The sequence below is a fragment of the Theropithecus gelada genome, chromosome 12 (assembly GCF_003255815.1).
Source record: "Theropithecus gelada isolate Dixy chromosome 12, Tgel_1.0, whole genome shotgun sequence".
NCBI lineage: Eukaryota > Metazoa > Chordata > Mammalia > Primates > Cercopithecidae > Theropithecus > Theropithecus gelada.
The window spans coordinates 35,762,005-35,780,057 of record NC_037680.1 but is presented as its reverse complement, the minus strand read 5'-3'; the positions used below and the strand labels follow the sequence as shown (position 1 = coordinate 35,780,057).

At 37.7% G+C, this 18,053-nt stretch overlaps 1 protein-coding gene across 4 annotated transcripts in view; it reads left to right on the top strand.

Annotated features, from left to right (window-relative positions):
- BAZ2B (bromodomain adjacent to zinc finger domain 2B) overlaps nt 1–18,053 on the top strand; it is a 310,475-nt gene that overhangs the window by 172,098 nt on the left and 120,324 nt on the right. For 3 of the 4 annotated variants that reach the window (XM_025405435.1, XM_025405434.1, XM_025405436.1), the window contains 4 exons: nt 2,768–2,935; nt 4,173–4,366; nt 11,999–12,202; nt 12,516–12,911. In XM_025405435.1, the coding sequence (XP_025261220.1) occupies nt 2,768–2,935; nt 4,173–4,366; nt 11,999–12,202; nt 12,516–12,911 (962 nt within the window). The remainder of the gene's footprint in view (nt 1–2,767; nt 2,936–4,172; nt 4,367–11,998; nt 12,203–12,515; nt 12,912–18,053) is intronic. The other variant, XM_025405437.1, reaches the window with a different exon arrangement.

Genomic DNA, 18,053 nt, shown 5'->3' with positions numbered 1-18,053 from the left:
TACCATGAATTTTTGCAAAGTATTTTTGGCTGTATCAAGTATGAATGATTTTTAAATTCTGCTAAATCTTCTAGGTTCAAATTGAGATCTATTATGTCCTCTGAAATATTATTAATAGACTCTTTGAGTTAAATATGTCAAATATTGGCTGGCCATGGTGCCTCATGCCTGTAATCCCAGCACTTTGGGAGGCCGAGGCAGGCGGATCACTTGATGCCTCACCAATATAGCTAAACCTCATCTCTACCAAAACTACAAAAATTAGCCAGGTATGGTGGTGCATGCCTGTAATCCCAGCTACCCTGGAGGCTGAGGCAAGAGAATCACTTGAATCCAGGAGATGGAGGTTGCAGTGAGCCCATGTCAGGCCACTGTACTCCAACCTGGGCAACAGAGCATGAATCTGTTTCAAAAAAAAAAAAAAAAAAAGTTAAATGTTGCTACTATGCTGTTCTTTCTTTTGAATATACTTAGAAATTTACCATATGCTGATTTATGTTATCCGTATTTTGTATTTTTCATTTTATCAACAAGCTGATTTGTGACGAAATTTTGTTTATTTTCCTAAATTTGGAAGACAAGCTTGTCACTTAACAAAAATTATATCCTATGAAATAACATCAGACATTTGTAAAGTTTATATTCAGAAGCTCTACCATTCGCATCTTTTTATTTAACTAATCTTCTTTTCTTATTTTGTATTTTCTTCTGTGGTGTCAGGTTATTTATAACACACATTTTCCCATTGTTTTCTCTAATCTCTACTGTGTACTTATTTACTTTTTTTTTTCTTTGAGAGAGAGTTTCACTCTGTCACCCAGGCTGTGGAGGGCAGTGGTGCGATCTCAGCTCACTGCAACCTCCACTTCCCAGGCTCAAGTGATTCTTGTGCCTCAGCCTCCCCAGTGGCAAGGATTACAGAAGTGCGCCACAACACCCAGCTATGTGCTTATTTACCATTGACATTCTCGAGTACTTTTTAAAATGTTTTTTTCTGAGTTTGATTATGTCTAAAATATTTGAATCTTTCTAGACTTTCATTACCTTACCAATTTTTTGGTTGTTTACAAAGTCTTTGAATTCCACTTTCATTACAGACTCTGTGTTAAATTATATAAATATCTTTGGGAAACCTCAGTCCCTCCCTGCTTTTTAAAATTTTATATAGCAACACGGTCTCTCTCTGTTGCCCAAGGCTGGTCTCAAATTCCTGGCCTCAAGTGAACCTCTCACCTCAGCCTCCCAAAGCTCTGGGATTACGAGTGTGAACCACTGTGCCTGGTCCTCAGTACAGTAACTTTTTATCAGCTAGGTAGAACCTAGCTTTCAAACCTGTAAATAACAAGATTCTGACTGTGCTGATACAAGCCTAAAACACATACTTTGTCTTCCTATCTAAATGTACATCTTTCATCTAAACAGTGGATAAATGATCAATGCTTTTGTATAGTTATTCTTGGTTCAGTTCCCACTGTTCAGGCATGGCTGAATATACATTGGTATCATTTTACTAGTAACACCTTCCTGCAGTGCAGAAGAATAGCTTTTGCAGTTTTCTACTTATACTGTTTTTCAGACCTTTGAAACTGGCAACTACCATGAAAATTTCACTTTTCTTTTAAACTACAGATTTTGCCATTAGATAATGAAGGTGCATACCACTTTACTTTCTATTTTTAATGAAGGATATTCCTAGAAAAGTTTTAACGATTATATAATACAATAGCCTGACAATTTTGAGTTTCTTCAGTACTGTATTGTTGTGGGGTTTTTTCCTCTAATGTTCTTATGGTTGTCATAGTCAATGAAAAATACCCCATATCTTTTGGAAGTCTGGTCTGAAAGATAATAACTGATTTGGTAATCTAGCAGACTAGCCAGTTGGAGAAGATTGTTTTTGAGATTTTAGATGGGGCAATACAAGATTACTTCATCCTTCCTTGAAAAATGTGTAAAATTTGGCTTATTTCCTTTTCTAAAACTTTAAAGAGATACTCTTTAAGTATTTACCATTTATTGAATGATTTTCTACCACTGGTCATTTTATATCAATAAAACAGTCATTGTTATCTGTAATTTATGAGTGGAAGTAAAAACAAAATTCAGGCTTTCATCATTAACTTTAAGGGGGGAGGCTTTATAAATCTTTTATATTTTAATGTGAAATTACTTGCTTTTGAAATCTCCTTTGAGAACTTATTTTTTAGAACATAAAAAGGCCTACTGATTTTGCTGTATTTATGGGGTTATCTTTAAGTATAGAAGTTTTCTTCCATAAATGTACTTAAGGTATAGTGGATTACAGTAGTCTTATATTATTATTTAGACTATCTGATTTATCGGAGCCAGATTTATATTGTATGTAATCTGAGGAAAGTCTTAACATAAGTTGTAGATGTAAACTTAAATTCTAAGGGTTTAAAACAGATGAGAATGGGATAAGTCATCGAAGAGTGAAATACTTCTTTCATATTCCTAGTTTTCACTTTCATTTTTTAAACTGTGGACTACCTTTGTCCTTTACAAGCTTGAACTCCACAAAGCTGCCAAGTGAAGATCCTTAGATAGTGGCCTAATGAGAAGAGTGTTAAGTGTACAAGTTCTACTGTTTAAAATTAGGAAAACAATCAGAAGTATGAGCAATTCAGCAGTTTTGTTCCAAGATGAAACTTGAATTATTTTTGAAATAAAACATAGAAAGCCATTGTGATATTAACTGGAAAGTTAATTTATATATTTTTGTTTGGTTGGTTTGTTTGGTTTTGAGGTGCAGAATGGTGGCGAACAACCGATGCTCATACACGTACAGGAGCAACCTTCTTTCCACCATTACTGGGAATTCCACCTCTATTTGCTCCCCCAGCCCAGAATCATGATTCTTCTTCATTCCATTCAAGGACTTCAGGAAAAAGTAATCGAAATGGTCCCGAAAAAGGTATCCGCATTAACATAAGTGAAGAGCTATAAATCTTCCATTCTCATATATTTTCATAATGTTCAGGTTTAATACCTTTTTTTCGTTTTTTGTTTTTGTTTGTTTGTTTTAATAGAGACAAGGTCTCACTCTTTTGCCCAGGCTGGAGTGCAGTTATGTGATCATAGCTTACTGTAGCCTCATCCTCCTGGGCTCAAGCAGTCCTCCTGCCCCAGCCTCCCAAGGACTACGGACATGTACCACTATGCCCAGCTACATTTTTAAATTTTATTTTTAATTTTTGTAGCAACAGGGTCTCCGTATGTTTCCAGAGGTCTCAAACTTCTGGCCTCAAGCAATACTCACACCTCAGCCTCCCAAAGCGCTGGGATTATAGGCGTAGGCCACTAAACCCGGCCTTAATAACAGTTTTATAATGTTATACTAGACCTTTTCACATTTTCTTGCTTAATTCTTACAATAATTCTTTGAGATTAGAAGTATTTTATTTTTACAGCCAAAGTCAAATAAGTTGTTCAAGAAAATACTGCTTACATATGGATGTGGCCTAGTCAGGATTTTAGCCCAATTCCACTGCTTTTTCCTCTGTATTTCATTACCTCCCTATATGTAACCCAATATAGTGTGTTACTTCTTCTGTAATTAAGTATTAACTTCATTAAAACTAATAACCTAGTACTGTTTTTTAAATGATCACTAATATTTCTGCAATTAATAACTTGTTAGAATATAATTTGAAAATTATAACAACATTTTAGATGGTTTATTATCTTTTCACTTAAGTGTTTTACAAAGTTTGTTCTAAAAGGAGAACATTTGCATTTCATTATCTTTCTAAACATTTTGTTTAATTGAGGTGAAATTCAGTTAACATAATATTAACCATCTTAAAGCGAATAATTTAGTGATATTTAATGCTTTTGCAGTGTTGTACACCACCACCTCTATCTTGTTCTGAAACATTTTTATCACTGCAAAAGGAAACTTTATACCCATTAAGCAGTTGCTCCCCATTCCCCTCTCCCTCAGCCCCTGGAAACCATCAGTTTTCACTTTGTCCCTATAGGTTTACCTATTCCGAATATTTCATATAGATGGACTCATACAAGATGACCTTTTCTGTCTTCTTTCACTTACCATGTTTTCAAGTTCATCCAATTGTACATATATCTGCACTTTATTTTTAAATGATGCAATAATATTCCATTGTATAAGCATGTTTATTTTTATTTTCAAGGAGTAAATGGGTCAATAAATGGAAATAATACATCATCTGTAATTGGTATCAACACATCTGTACTATCCACTACTGCTTCAAGTTCCATGGGACAAACTAAAAGTACAAGCTCAGGTGGAGGAAATCGAAAATGTAATCAGGAACAAAGCAAAAACCAGCCTTTGGATGCTAGAGTTGACAAAATCAAGGATAAGGTAAGTTATTCTTGGAAGGACTAATATATAACAGATGTATATATATAAGGTTAGCATTCTGAAGGTCATATCAACAAAATCTATGGTTTAATTTCTTATGAATTACCAACTTTTATTTTTATAGATATGTATATTTATGGTGTCAGTACAAGTATAAATAATACAAATAGTAACAATAGATAAAATGTATTGAGAATTTACTGCATATCAGCTCTTCTCTAATTGCTTTTCATATAATATATATTAACTCCTCCCTATATCCGAAATGAAGTAGCTACTGTTATTACAAATGGAGAAGCAAAGCACCAAAATAATTAGCCACTAAGTGACTGAGCCAGGATTTGAGAGCAAGTGGGTTAACTCCAGTGCATTAGAAAAGAGTGAATAAGAAAACCTTTTATTATGGAAACTTTCAAATATACAAAGTAGACAGAATAATCATTTGTACCTATTATTCAGCTTCAACAGTTATCACATCATGGCCAGTTTTATTTCATATATATCCCCAACTTTGCAAGTTATCAATTTATTGCCTCTCAGCTCTAAATCACTCTCTTCCGGTTTGCCACTTGTTGCAATCTTAGTCCTTGTTAGTAGACGGTCCTGGAAGAACACTAGAAGAAGATGGTACTTCTTTTTCTTCTTCTTTCTTCTTTTTTCTTCTTCTTTTCTTCTTTCTTCTTCTTCTTTTCTTCTTTCTTCTTCTCCTTTGACAGGGTCTGACTCTGTTGCACGGGCTGGAGTGCAGTGGCAGAATCTCAGTTCACTGCAACTTCCACCTCCCAGGCTTAAGTTATCTTCCCACCTGAGCTTCCCTAGTAGCTGGGACTACAGGTGCATGCTACCACACACAGATAATTTTTATATTTTTTGCAGAGATGGGATCTCACTATGTTGCCAAGGCTGGTCTTGAACACCTGAGCTCAAGGGATCCACCGCCTCAGCCTTCCAAAGTGCTGGAATCGCAGGCATGAGCAACCACATGTGGCTGGGACTTCTTTTTCTGGTTCTAGTGTTTTCTTCTTTTAATTATGCTGTGGCTGCCAATGGGTGATTTCCTTGCTGGCTGACAGCTTCTCTACTGGTGGTAGCCAGAAGATCCATTGGTGGTCGGGAGACCCAGTAGTATACACCATCTAGTGAGTTTCACTGGCATCTCACTGGCATTTCTGAAACTATCAAGTTTCGGAAAGTAGGTGGCTTTCAAGCTAATTTTACTGCCACTGTAGCTGACAAGTTCCCAGCCATGTTTTTCTGGTATCTTAGCAAGCAGTGTTTTATGTGTGTCAGCCTTGACTGTGATACCTCATTGAGTTTCTCTGCCATCCAATGGGCAATAGCCACATCCTCTCCTACAAAGTGAAACTCAGCCTTGGGTGAATGAAGGGGTTGGAGGAAAAAGTCCCTTTTCCAAGTTTATCTTTATTTCATTATTCTACCTTAGCCCTATGAAAAGTACATATTCCTACATCTCCTTTGCCTGTATTATTTAGAGGTCACTTTATCCCTCCTAGTAGTTAATCTTCTGTTATTAATCCATAATTCTTTATGTTAAATTTTTCCTGTTCAGATTGTTAATGTGGTTTCTTCCTCCTGAGTAGATCTTGTTGGCTCTTTAACTGGTTCCAGTAGTAGGGTGGGTATGCAGTTTGCAGGTGGTAAATTCATTTCTACATTCTGAGCACTCCACACTTTTGGATTCCCTCTTCTACATTATGCCAGAAGCTGTGACATCTCAACTTTATAAAATGTACGTCATCACTGAGTCCAGGTTTCATTTATCTAACCAAGTAAGCTGAGAAGCCTCTAACTATATGATCTAGCATATTATGTATTAGATCACTCTTATCAGTGGATTTGGTCTGCTCCAATTTCTGATTTCTTCTTGAATGAGAGGTCCGAGTTAAAGCCTTGTCATCAACTGCAAACATTTGGGAAACAAAGATAAGAGTTGTGTCTTCTCTTCTATGTTTTATAAAAACTGCTTTCAGGGCCTGGTTTTCCAGTGGAAGACAGTCGAAAGTTTGTGATCCTACACACATGATGTTCTTCACCATCTCAGCTGTAATATTGTGACAGGAAGCTTCTGATACATCATAACAAGAATAGCAAGATATGGGTAGCCACTGACTGCAGATGACGTTGATCTGAACTTTAAATCTGAGCTACATGCCTCTTATACTCCAATTTGTAATCCTAAGAACTACTTTATCAAACTTTTCTTTATCATTTTTCAAGGCAGCACCAAGCTCCATATATTTTCGAGAACAAATGAAACAAAACTGAACAAATACATTTATTTTCTTTTGCTGAGCATATTTCATAGATATATTTCCTCTAAATCTTTAAATTTCCTTCTCAATAGAAAACATTTTCCAGAGTATAGCATGCTTATATGAAGACTTGGGGGAAGGCCATCTGGTAATGCTAAGAAGCTTGACAGTACCCATCACAAAAATGCAAAAGTGCTGTACACAGACCCCAAGACAACCATTTTATTTCCCTTTCAACCCACACCACTGAGCACTCAAGCAAACATGATAAAATATTCTTGTTTCCTCCCAGGGACACAGGTATCAGTGTCATACTCTCCACCTGTTGCTCTTTACCTGCTCTTGGCTCTTCTCCCATAGAATTTGTTTCAATGGCAGTCTCATTAGTGTAAGGACTAAGGGCCTGTCTCTGAGCTGCTGCCAGTTTCTCTGATGCCAGACACTGACTGAAACCATCCATTTCTGATTCCCATACTATTTTGAACCAAATCCCAGACATCATATCATTGGATGCATTTTTATATGTGCTTCTAAAAGTTAAATGCCCATGCTTTTAACCCTTATGCTATCCTACCTCTTAAGAAGTAGTGCTGGCCGGGCGCGGTGGCTCAAGCCTGTAATCCCAGCACTTTGGGAGGCCGAGACGGGCGGATCACGAGGTCAGGAGATCGAGACCATCCTGGCTAACACGGTGAAACCCCGTCTCTACTAAAAAATACAAAAAACTAGCCGGGCGCGGTGGCGGGCGCCTGTGGTCCCAGCTACTCGGGAGGCTGAGGCAGGAGAATGGCGTGAACCCGGGAGGCGGAGCTTGCAGTGAGCTGAGATCCGGCCACTGCACTCCAGCCTGGGCGGCAGAGCGAGACTCCGTCTCAAAAAAAAAAAAAAAAAAAAAAAAAGAAGTAGTGCTAAAATCAACTAAAATCTCTGGTGCCTCTACAATGTGTAAGGCATTGTACAAGACCTTGGAGGCATGAATATGACACAGTTCCTGTACTTAGTTCTAATGAGGAACCTGCATTGACATTCCTAAACAGAGTCAGTGCTGTCATACTAAAAGCTATTACTAGGAGAACATACTGAAAACTCACAGAGGCACCTCTTTCTGCCCAGTTTTAGAGATAGATTCTGAGGTGTACCATATTAGTGTCTAAGGCAACTAAGTGGAAATAACATTATAGAGAGATTGTCTATTCAAGTGAGGCATGCTAGAACTTAAGATTTCAAAAGAACAGCACTTTCAGATGATATGTGGTTCAGCATGTGTTTGTGGGAGTGGGTTGTTCAAGTAAAATGGAGATAAAGGGCATTGGAACTAAAGAAGAAAATCCTATACTTTTTCACCCAATATTTTTTCAGTTTTCAAAACTTTTTTTAAAAGTTGCTTCATTCATTCTTTTCGTGTGTAGTTTGAAAAAAATGTTCTTCAGCTAATTTTGATACCTCCCATGGGTGGTGGGGTACTTATCTCAGCCGTTCTCACTGAAAGTCACTGATTAAGTCCAATCCCCTCATATAGTCTACATATGCATTTAGAATAAATATTGATATTTTAAATAATTAAATTAAGACTAAAATATACAGACTGTTAAGAAAAAAATAAAACAATTCAAGGTTGAATGAGTTTTATTCCAACCGTCGTACAAATTATTCTTACCACAGCAACCAAAATAACCTTTACAAACATATCTGGTTTTTTATGGTTTGAAAATATTACATGTTAGAGAATAGTAAGTGGTACTGCCACTGTGGAAAACAGTATGACAATTCCTCAAAAAACTAAAAATTAAATTACCATGTGATTCTGCAATTCTGCTTCTGGGTATGTACCCCCCAAAATTGAAAGCAGGGTCTCAAAGAGGTCTCTGTACACCCATACTCATAGCAGCATTGTCCAGAATAGCTGAAATGTAGACACAACTGAAGTGTCTATCAACAGATAACTGGATAAGCAAAATATGGGGGGAGATGCATGTGTATACATACATACATACATACATACATGTTAATATTATCCAGCTTTAAAAAGGAAGGAAATTCTGATATTTGCTACAACATGGATGAACCTTGAGGACATTATTATACAAAGTGAAGTAAGCCAGACACAAAAAGACAAATACTTTACTGTATGATTCCACTTATTTGAGGTACCTAGACTCATCAGAATTATAGACCAAAGTAGAACGATTGTTGCCAGTGGCTAGCATGGAAGGAGGTGTGCAAAGTTAGTGTTTAATAGATATAGAATTTCAGTTTTACAAGATGAAAAGAGTTAATAGGTATAGAATTTCAGTTTTACAGGATGGATGGCACTGATGTTTGCACAACATTATGAATGTATTTAATATCACTGAACCATACACTTTAAAACGGTTAAAATAGTAAATTTTATGTTATGTGTATTTTTAACAGCAAAAAACGGGGGAGAAATATGCATCAAATGTCATCACTCCCTCCACTAGTGGTCTATCCCACTGGGAATAAAGTCCTTGCCATGGCTTATAAGAGCTGTGTGATCTGACCTCTACCAGTTCATACATGCTTATTTCCGTCCACTGTCTCTCCTGATTCATTATGCTCTAACTGGTCTGCTGACCTTTTCATTTTTGAACACACCCAACCAACTTCTAGCTGGTGGCTTTTTCCTTTGCTATTTCCTATCTTGAAAGGCTCTTCTCTTATGTCCTTGGGTGATTGGCTCTTGCTTTCCCTTGGGAGATGACTACGTGTAAAGCAAAGCCCCACTCCACTCCCCAGCACACACTGTCTATCCAGTTATTCTGTTTTACTCATGGTATTTATCACTCAAAACAATTATTTAAATTGTTTGTTGATTCTCTTCTTCTAGTTCTCACTAAGCAGAGCTGGTGTCTGTTTCTCACACCCTTGTATCAACAGAGACTTGAGCAACTATGCCTGGTACATCATAGCCTTGAATATGTATTTGTTTTGTTATTAAAAGAAATAAGTATACAGTGAAATGAAAGTTCAAGGAGAGGATTCTGGAAAGTTTTCCCAGATTGGATGGGGGAAAATTAATAAACTGTGATACAAACCCATCTTTTCCCTATTTCTCTAATACTCACACTTCTCATTTCTCCTTGTTTTAATGAGTGCTAAGTGTGTTACCTTATCAAACTAGAACTCTTTACACATGGCGAAAGTATGCTCGGCACACACTCCCTGCATCAGAATCACAGTAAGTGCCCAGTTTAGAAGTGGGACTCAGGAATGTTATGCACCCTAAAGCTTCAGAACCAGCACCTCTGGATGACTACTCCTGGGGAGTATAGTCCCCATTTCTCATGCCACCTTTAAATAAAAAGCTACACACTTATTCCTTGGGCATTTAAATAGGAGTTAATTTTTCTCTGCTAAATCACTGTCACGTCACTCTCTTATTTCTTTTCTTTCTTATCCCTTACTAAAACAAAAATGTTTATTTCCGTTTAGGTACCTTATGCTTTTCAGTCTTACTATACATGCTTAGAAAACAACAACAGATTTTGGTTGCAAAGAAGTAGCCGTTTCTTTGACAAACAAATGGTAGTCTTAATATTAATATATTATTATTTTCCTTTAATCTCTACCTTGTGATCTTTCTCATCTTGTGGTCGTTCCCATACAATTCCAATTCAGTTTCTCATTCCTGCCTGCCCCGCTTTGAGGGAAGAAAACTCAAGAAATGATGGGAACTATTAGTCTGCTTATTGAAGTGTGTATCTTTGAAGAAGGCCTTCTGTTAGCTGGTTTGGAGCAGTTAAAACAGAGTCATTGCAAGGCTGGCTGTGGTGGCTCATGCCTGTAATCCCAGCATTTTGGGAAGCTGAGGCGGGTGAATCATAAGGTTAGGAGTTCAAGACCAGCCTGGCCAAGATGGGGAAACCCTGTCTCTACTAAAAATACAAAAATTAGCCGGGCGTGGTGGCGGGTGCCTGTACTCCCAGCTACTCGGGAGACTGAGGCAGAGAATTGCTTGAACCTGGGAGGCAGAGGTTGCAGTGAGCTGAGGTCTTGCCACTGCATTCCAGCCTGGGCGACAGAGCGAGACTCTGTCTCAAAAAAATAAAAAAACAGAGTCATTGCAAACAGAATGTAATGGCGGGAGTGACTCTCCTCACTATATGAATGTTACCTGAATCAGTGTTCAGAAGACACAATAAAAAGACTATAGATTTGCAATCTGTAACCGTGGCTTCAATGTGGCTTTCTGTTGTGGAGATATATTACTGTATTTCATTCCCCAATCCTGAGTAGTCATGAAAGGATGTATTTCTGTTAATATCATAACTTTTGTAATTTATTGTTATTCTTTCTATATTTTGTTCTTTATCAGCAAATGCTATTAAATGTTCCTAGATCGTACTTAATCTTCTTGCTCCATCATTTCACTGTTTCTCCTTTTCAGTCTTTCTATTGGTGAAATTTTAACTTTCCCTTTGTTAAATAATTATAAATATTTTCAATGTTCTACGTGACAGAGCTTGTACTTTTTATTGAGGAATTCTAAGTTACTTGATTGGTTTGTTAATTTGTTATAATTCATCTCATGATTTTTGCTGTTTTTATCTACTACTATTGTGTGTTCTTGAACACAAAACTTCACTTTTATGTGACCTAATGCCACTTTCTACCAGCTTTAGATTTTATTTTTCTTGCAGAGTCTTAACTGTTCCAGAAATAAATATCTCTCTTTATATTTATCTACCTTGTCTTCTACCTTTTTTAATCTTTTCTGAAATGAAACATAAAGAGTTAAATTCCTTGACCCTAACTAAAGCAGCCGCATAAGACTGTTGCTACCCTACTTTATCTTCTCTACAGCACTTATTATTATATGGAATGATTTGTTTTTATGTTAAGCATCTGTCTATACTCCCCTATCACCAGCACTGGTAAGTTTCTTGAAGGCAAGGACTCAGTCTTGGACACACCCAGAAAGGTGTGTGTGGCATGTTATAGGTAAATGTTTGGCTACTGACTCACTGTCTGCAAAAAGAAAGATTAAATGTGTAACTTTTGATGTATGTATCATAGTTGGAATCATTTTGTGAACTGATCTTTTTAGTCTGTCGCACATTTTGAAGATTAGCAGCCATGTGAATACATCTACACATATGCTATATTGATATTTTCAATATTCTACATGACAGAACTTGCACTTTTTATTGAGGAGTTCTGTCATGTAAGTTAAGTTGATCAGTTTGTTAAATAATTATCCTTACAATATGTGACTTTTTCCTACAATAACATTTTGAGATTGAAAATAGCATTTGAAAATTAAAAAGAGCATACCTTTTATTGAAACTTGAATGTTTTCGAAAAATAAAGTCTTGCCAACTACCTTGTCATTATCCAGAAACCAAGGAAGAAAGCAATGGAAAGTTCCAGCAACAGTGATAGTGATTCAGGCACATCATCAGACACCTCAAGTGAAGGCATTAGTAGTAGTGATTCAGATGATCTAGAAGAAGATGAAGAGGAAGAAGATCAAAGTATTGAAGAAAGTGAAGATGATGATTCTGATTCAGAGAGTGAAGCACAACATAAAAGTAACAACCAGGTATAATTTTTTTCATGGACAGTATCCAAACATTATTCATATTTAGAAATTAACTGGTTTATCTTGACTCTCAAAGTCTGTAGTTTTAAAGTTAATCATTACTTTGAGTTCATACTTTTGCCCAAGAAAGAAGATGAAGAAATATTTTTAAAGGGACATATGGTATTTCTTTTATGAATTTTTAGATTTTTAGATATTATCATAAGGCATTAGGAACACTTTTAAAGTATCCGTTTTTATCTCCAGGTTTTACTGCTTGATAATCTTTATCTTAATAGATGTTAGGAACTTACCTTTTCATTTTTATTTCTAGGTGCTATTACATGGTATTTCAGACCCAAAAGCAGATGGACAGAAAGCAACTGAAAAAGCCCAGGAAAAAAGAATACACCAGCCATTACCTCTTGTGTCTGAATCCCAGACTCACTCATCATTCCAATCCCAGCAGAAGCAGCCTCAGGTTTTGTCACAGCAGCTTCCATTTATTTTCCAAAGCTCTCAGGCAAAGGAGGAATCTGTGAACAAACACACCAGTGTGATACAGTCTACGGGATTGGTGTCCAATGTGAAACCTTTATCTTTGGTAAATCAAGCCAAAAAGGAAACTTACATGAAACTCATAGTTCCTTCTCCTGATGTTCTTAAAGCAGGGAATAAAAATACCTCTGAAGAATCTAGTTCATTGACCAGTGAATTGAGATCCAAACGGGTGAGTTACAAATTATTTATACAAGAATTTTACTACTAGAAACAGATAGAGCTTCTATATTGTCTTATAATACACAAGTTTAAGTTAAATTCTACCCTCATTTTTATACCTTCTTAGTCTCCAGGAATAGAATATGTACATCAGAAAACTAAATGTCTCTCATTTTATATTCATATATGTATCTGTTTAATGTATTTTTGGCAATGCAATCATGTTATTCCAGCTCCCCTGCAACCCATCCCTAAGATAAGCCCCCACACCCAAGATCTAAGGATTTAGAAATAAGGGGATAAGTATGTTTGAATAAGACAAGCTTCACAATTACTTGGGTTTAAAATTAATGTCCTTTTTTTCCTAATACCAATTTTTTTTTTTTTTTTTTTTTGAGACAGGGTCTCAATCTGTTGCCCAGGCTGGAGGGCGGTGGCTCAATCTCAGCTCACTGCAACCTCCACCTCCCGGATCCAAGTGATCCTGCTGCCTCAGCCTTCCTAATAGCTGGGACTACTGGCGTGCGTCACGACACCAGGCTAATTTTTGTGTATTTAGTAAAGATGGGGTTTCACCATGTTGGCCAGGCTGATCTCGAATTCCTGACCTCAAGTGATCTGCCTGCCTTGGCCTCCCAAAATGCTGGGATTACAGGCGTGAGCCACCACATCCAGCTAAATATATTCTTTTTCAAAGAAATGGACTCAAGTAATTTACCTCTATAGTTCTAGAATGTATACATTTTAAGTGTAAAAACCCTTCATAAAGAATCACTTTTCTGGCCAGACATGGTGGTTCACACCTGTAATCCCAGCACTTTGGGAGCCAAGGCAGAAGGACTGTTTGAGCCCAGGACTGTTTGAGACCAACCTCCGCCACATAGTGAGACCCTGTCTCTACCAAAAAAAAAAAATTCCTTTGCCATTCTTAATGAATTATATGAAATATAACTTCTACTTACACAAATACTGGAAACACTCTTCAGAGAATTTTCTCATCTTTGTTTTTCTTGCTGTTGATTTTACTACATAGACTACCTTCATATGTCCAGCAAAATTCTAATAATTAAATGAGTATTGTTTTTTATTCTAGAATCAGCCTAGAGTAACAAACCATTATGTTTGAACACAATATCACAAACATTATCATTAGGCAACTTAATTAGATAACACTTGTAGAGCATTTACTGTTTGCCAGCCATTGTTTTAATTGCTGAACATACATTAACTTATTGGTCATAACATCTATGAGTGCTACTAATATTATCCTCATTTACAGATGATAAAATTGGACATTCACATTAGACTCAACTCTAAAAGATTACCTTCTCTTTGTCAGTACCTGTCATTGAGTTAGAGGTACCTACCTGCATCCCTCATTAGTTCGTTATTTTCTTAAAGGTTATTTAATCACTGAATCCTTCAGTACCCTTACACTGAAGACAATGTAACTTAAATCCATATAGATTGATTGAATACATAGACCAGGAGTGGAATTTTGTAGATCTTATGTCAGCTTTCTTTTATCAACTTTTTTTTTTTTTTTTTTTGAAGCAGAGTCTCACTCTGCTGCCCAGGCTGGAGTGCGGTTGCGGGATCTCGGCCTCGGCTCACTGCAAGCTCCGCCTCCCGGGTTCACACCATTCACCTGCCTCAGCCTCCCAAGTAGCTGGGACTACAGGCGCCCACCACCACACCCGGCTATTTTTTCTGTATTTTTAGTAGAGATGGGGTTTCACTGTGTTAGCCAGAATGGTCTCAATCTCCTGACCTCATGATCCACCCGCCTCGGCCTCCCCAAGTACTGGGATTACAGGCATGAGCCACTGCGCCCGGCCCTCTTTTATCAACTTTTATCTGGAGGACTTTTTGTGATCTGCAGGGTCTCGGGGAGCAAGAGCTTGGAGGTAGGACAGGTTTTGGAACTCGTCTCCTCTTCCCGTCCAAATGGGTTGGTTTGTTTTTTTTAGGCAGAGTCTCGCTCTGTTGCCCAGGCTGGAGTGCAGTGGCGCTATCTCGGCTCACTGCAAGCTTCACCTCCCCGGCTCAAGCATTCTCCTGCCTCAGCCTCCCAAGTAGCTGCTACTACAGGCGCCTGCCACTACCCCCAGATAATTTTTATATTTTCGGTAGAGATGCGGTTTCACCATGTTGGCCAGGCTAGTCGCAAACTCCTGACCTCAAGTGATCTGCCTGCCTTGGCCTCCCAAACTGCTGGGATTACAGGCGTGAGCCACCGCGCCTGGCCCCAAATGGATATCTTAAAGCAGCAAGAGGTTTGCTACTATACAGGTCTCAAATTTCTCTCCATCTCCTTTTTACACATCACCCCTGATTTTAAAAATGATAATATGTGTACTATAAAAGAGCAATTTGAATAAAATATAGAAATCTTTGGCTGTTGTTAAAAACTTATTGATGTCAATATATGGGAAGTGATTCTTTAGAATTACAGTGAGGAACACTGTAATTGTTGCAGAAAATTAAAATACAAAACTAAAGGGACTTTGGTTTTTATGGCCCTTTGGACCTGTATATTTAGAAGGAAAACTTACTACCTATTAAAAAAGGTTACAAAATTATTACATAATTATGTTCTAACAGACGAAATCACTCATTTTTCTGCTGAAAATTTAAATCTTGTATATATTAAAGTATTTTATGTAAGAATTTTGCTATAAAATTACATCGAAAAAGTACATCTAACTAGTATAATTTTCCGTAATTTACTGAATAATTACTAGTTAAGCACTTTCTCTTTGTAAGATATTGCCTTAGGTACAAATATTTTGTGACAGTTTTTATTTGCAGAGATTATCTTAATTTCTAAACTAATACGGCATAGTTGTTTTTCATAAATGAAAAAGTTTACATTGCTTACTGCTTGTTAGTACTGCTGCTTTAAAATATTTAATAAGTATTTTAGGCTGAGTGCAGTGGCTCATGCCTGTAATCCCAGTACTTTGGGAGGCCAAGAGCAGGTGGATCATGTGAGGTCAGGAGTTCAAGGCCAGCCTGGCCAACATGGTGAAACCCCTTCTCTACTAAAAATCCAAAAAAAAGGCTGCGTGCGGTGGTTCACGTCTGTAGTCCCAGCACTTTGGGAGGCCAAGGCAGGTGGATGACAGGGTCAAGATATCAAGACCATCCTGGCCAACATTGTGAAACCCCATCTTTACTGAAAATATAAATATTAGCTGGGTGTGGTGGCATGCGCCTGTAGTCCCAGCTACTTGGGAGGCTGAGGCAGGAGAATCGCTTGAGCCGGGGAGGCGGAGGTTGCAGTGAGTCAAGATCGCACCACTGCACTCCAGCCTGGAGACACAGTGAGAGACTCTGTCTCAAAAAAAACAAAAAACACCAAAAAAAAAAAACATTAGCCAGGTATGATGGCACGCGTCCGTAGTCTCAGCTACTCAGGAATCTGAGGCAGGCTTGAACCCAAGAGGTGGGGGTTGCAACGAGCCAAGATCGTGCCACTGCACTCCAGCCTGGGTGACAGAGTGAGACTCTGTCTAAAAATAATAAGAAGAAGAATAAATACAATATTTAGTAAGTATTTTATATAACGTTCCATCAGCATTTACACTTGCGAAATCTCCATCACAAATCTTTGCTGATTTGAGTGTTAGGAGCCCAAGTCTGATGCTGACAACACTGCTGATTTTAATTTCAAGGCAATCATTTTCAATGTAGAATTTTACCTTAGATTAAGAAATTCTACTCCTTCTGTTAACTGAAAAGATCTTAATAATTCTGCTGCTGCTTATTTTTATGTAATATTTTAATCATAGTAGCTTAATAAAAACCATGATTGTATTGTTTTCAAGGAGATTCTAATAGTTAAATAAGTTTTTATTTCTTTATAGACATAAATTTTATGGCTTAATGGTTTATAATCTTTTCCAAGAAAATTGTATTTTTCTAAATTGTTTACTCTGGAATGTTACTATGCAAAGGCACACTAAAGTAGAACCCACAGAATGTCCACTTCCACCAGCTTAGTGTCTTAAATCTTTGCTTCAAAGAAGTTCTTGCTCAGGAAGTTACTCATTCAGCAACCTAAAATTGTTTTTTGAGCACATACCAAGCACAGGGTTCTGAGCAATGTCTTAGGAAGACCATAAAGGTGAATAAATGAGTGTTTCTACCCTGAGGAATTTATCAAAGATGTTAAGTTATCTCCTTAGAGATTTCAGGCATATAGGCATATGCTATGTATACTAAAGATGGTGTGGCATAAGAGTACATATAGTCGCCAACTTAAACTTGTTTGACTTGGCTGGGCGCAGTGGCTCACACCTGTAATTCCAGCACTTTGGGAGGCCGAGGCAGGCGGATCACAAGGTCAAGAGATCGAGACCATCCTGGCCAACATGGTGCAACCCTATCTCTACTAAAAATACAAAAATTAGCTGGGCATGGTGGTGCATGCCTGTAGTTCCAGCTACTTGGGAGACTGAGGCAGAACAATCGCTTGAACCCGGGAGGTAGAGGTTGCAGTGAGCCAAGATCGCACCACTGCACTCCAGCCTGTCAACAGAGCAAGACTCCGTCTCAAAAAAAAAAAAGACTTGTTTGACTTATGATCTTTCAACTTTACAATGGTGCAAATGCTATACACATTCAGTAGAAATCGGTACAATAGTCCCTTGATGCTGGGCAGCAGCAGTGAGCCACAGCTCCTGCTTGGCCACATGATAATGAGGGCAGACAACCGATACTCTACAGTGTACTGTGTTGGTAGATTATTTTGCTCAACTTTAGGCTAATGTAAGTGTTTTCAGTATATTTAAGGTAGCCTAGACTAAGCTGTGATGTTTGGTAGGTTAGGTGTATTGTATCTATTTTTGACTTAATGATATTTTCAACTTTCGATGAGTTTATGGGGAAGTCACCCCATGGCAAGCTGAGGAGCATCTGTATAAAGAGGTAAAGGAGCTCAAAGGAAAGAGGCAAAGAATGCTGGGAAATTTGGAAAGCTTCTTGGTTTGGATCTTGAAGAATAAACAGTATTTTGTCAGCTTGAAATTTCTTTTTTTTTTTTTTCTTTTTTTTTGAGATGGAGTCTCGCTCTGTTGCCCAGGCTGGAGTCCAGTGGCCGGATCTCAGCTCACTGCAAGCTCCGCCTCCTGCCTCAGCCTCCCGAGTA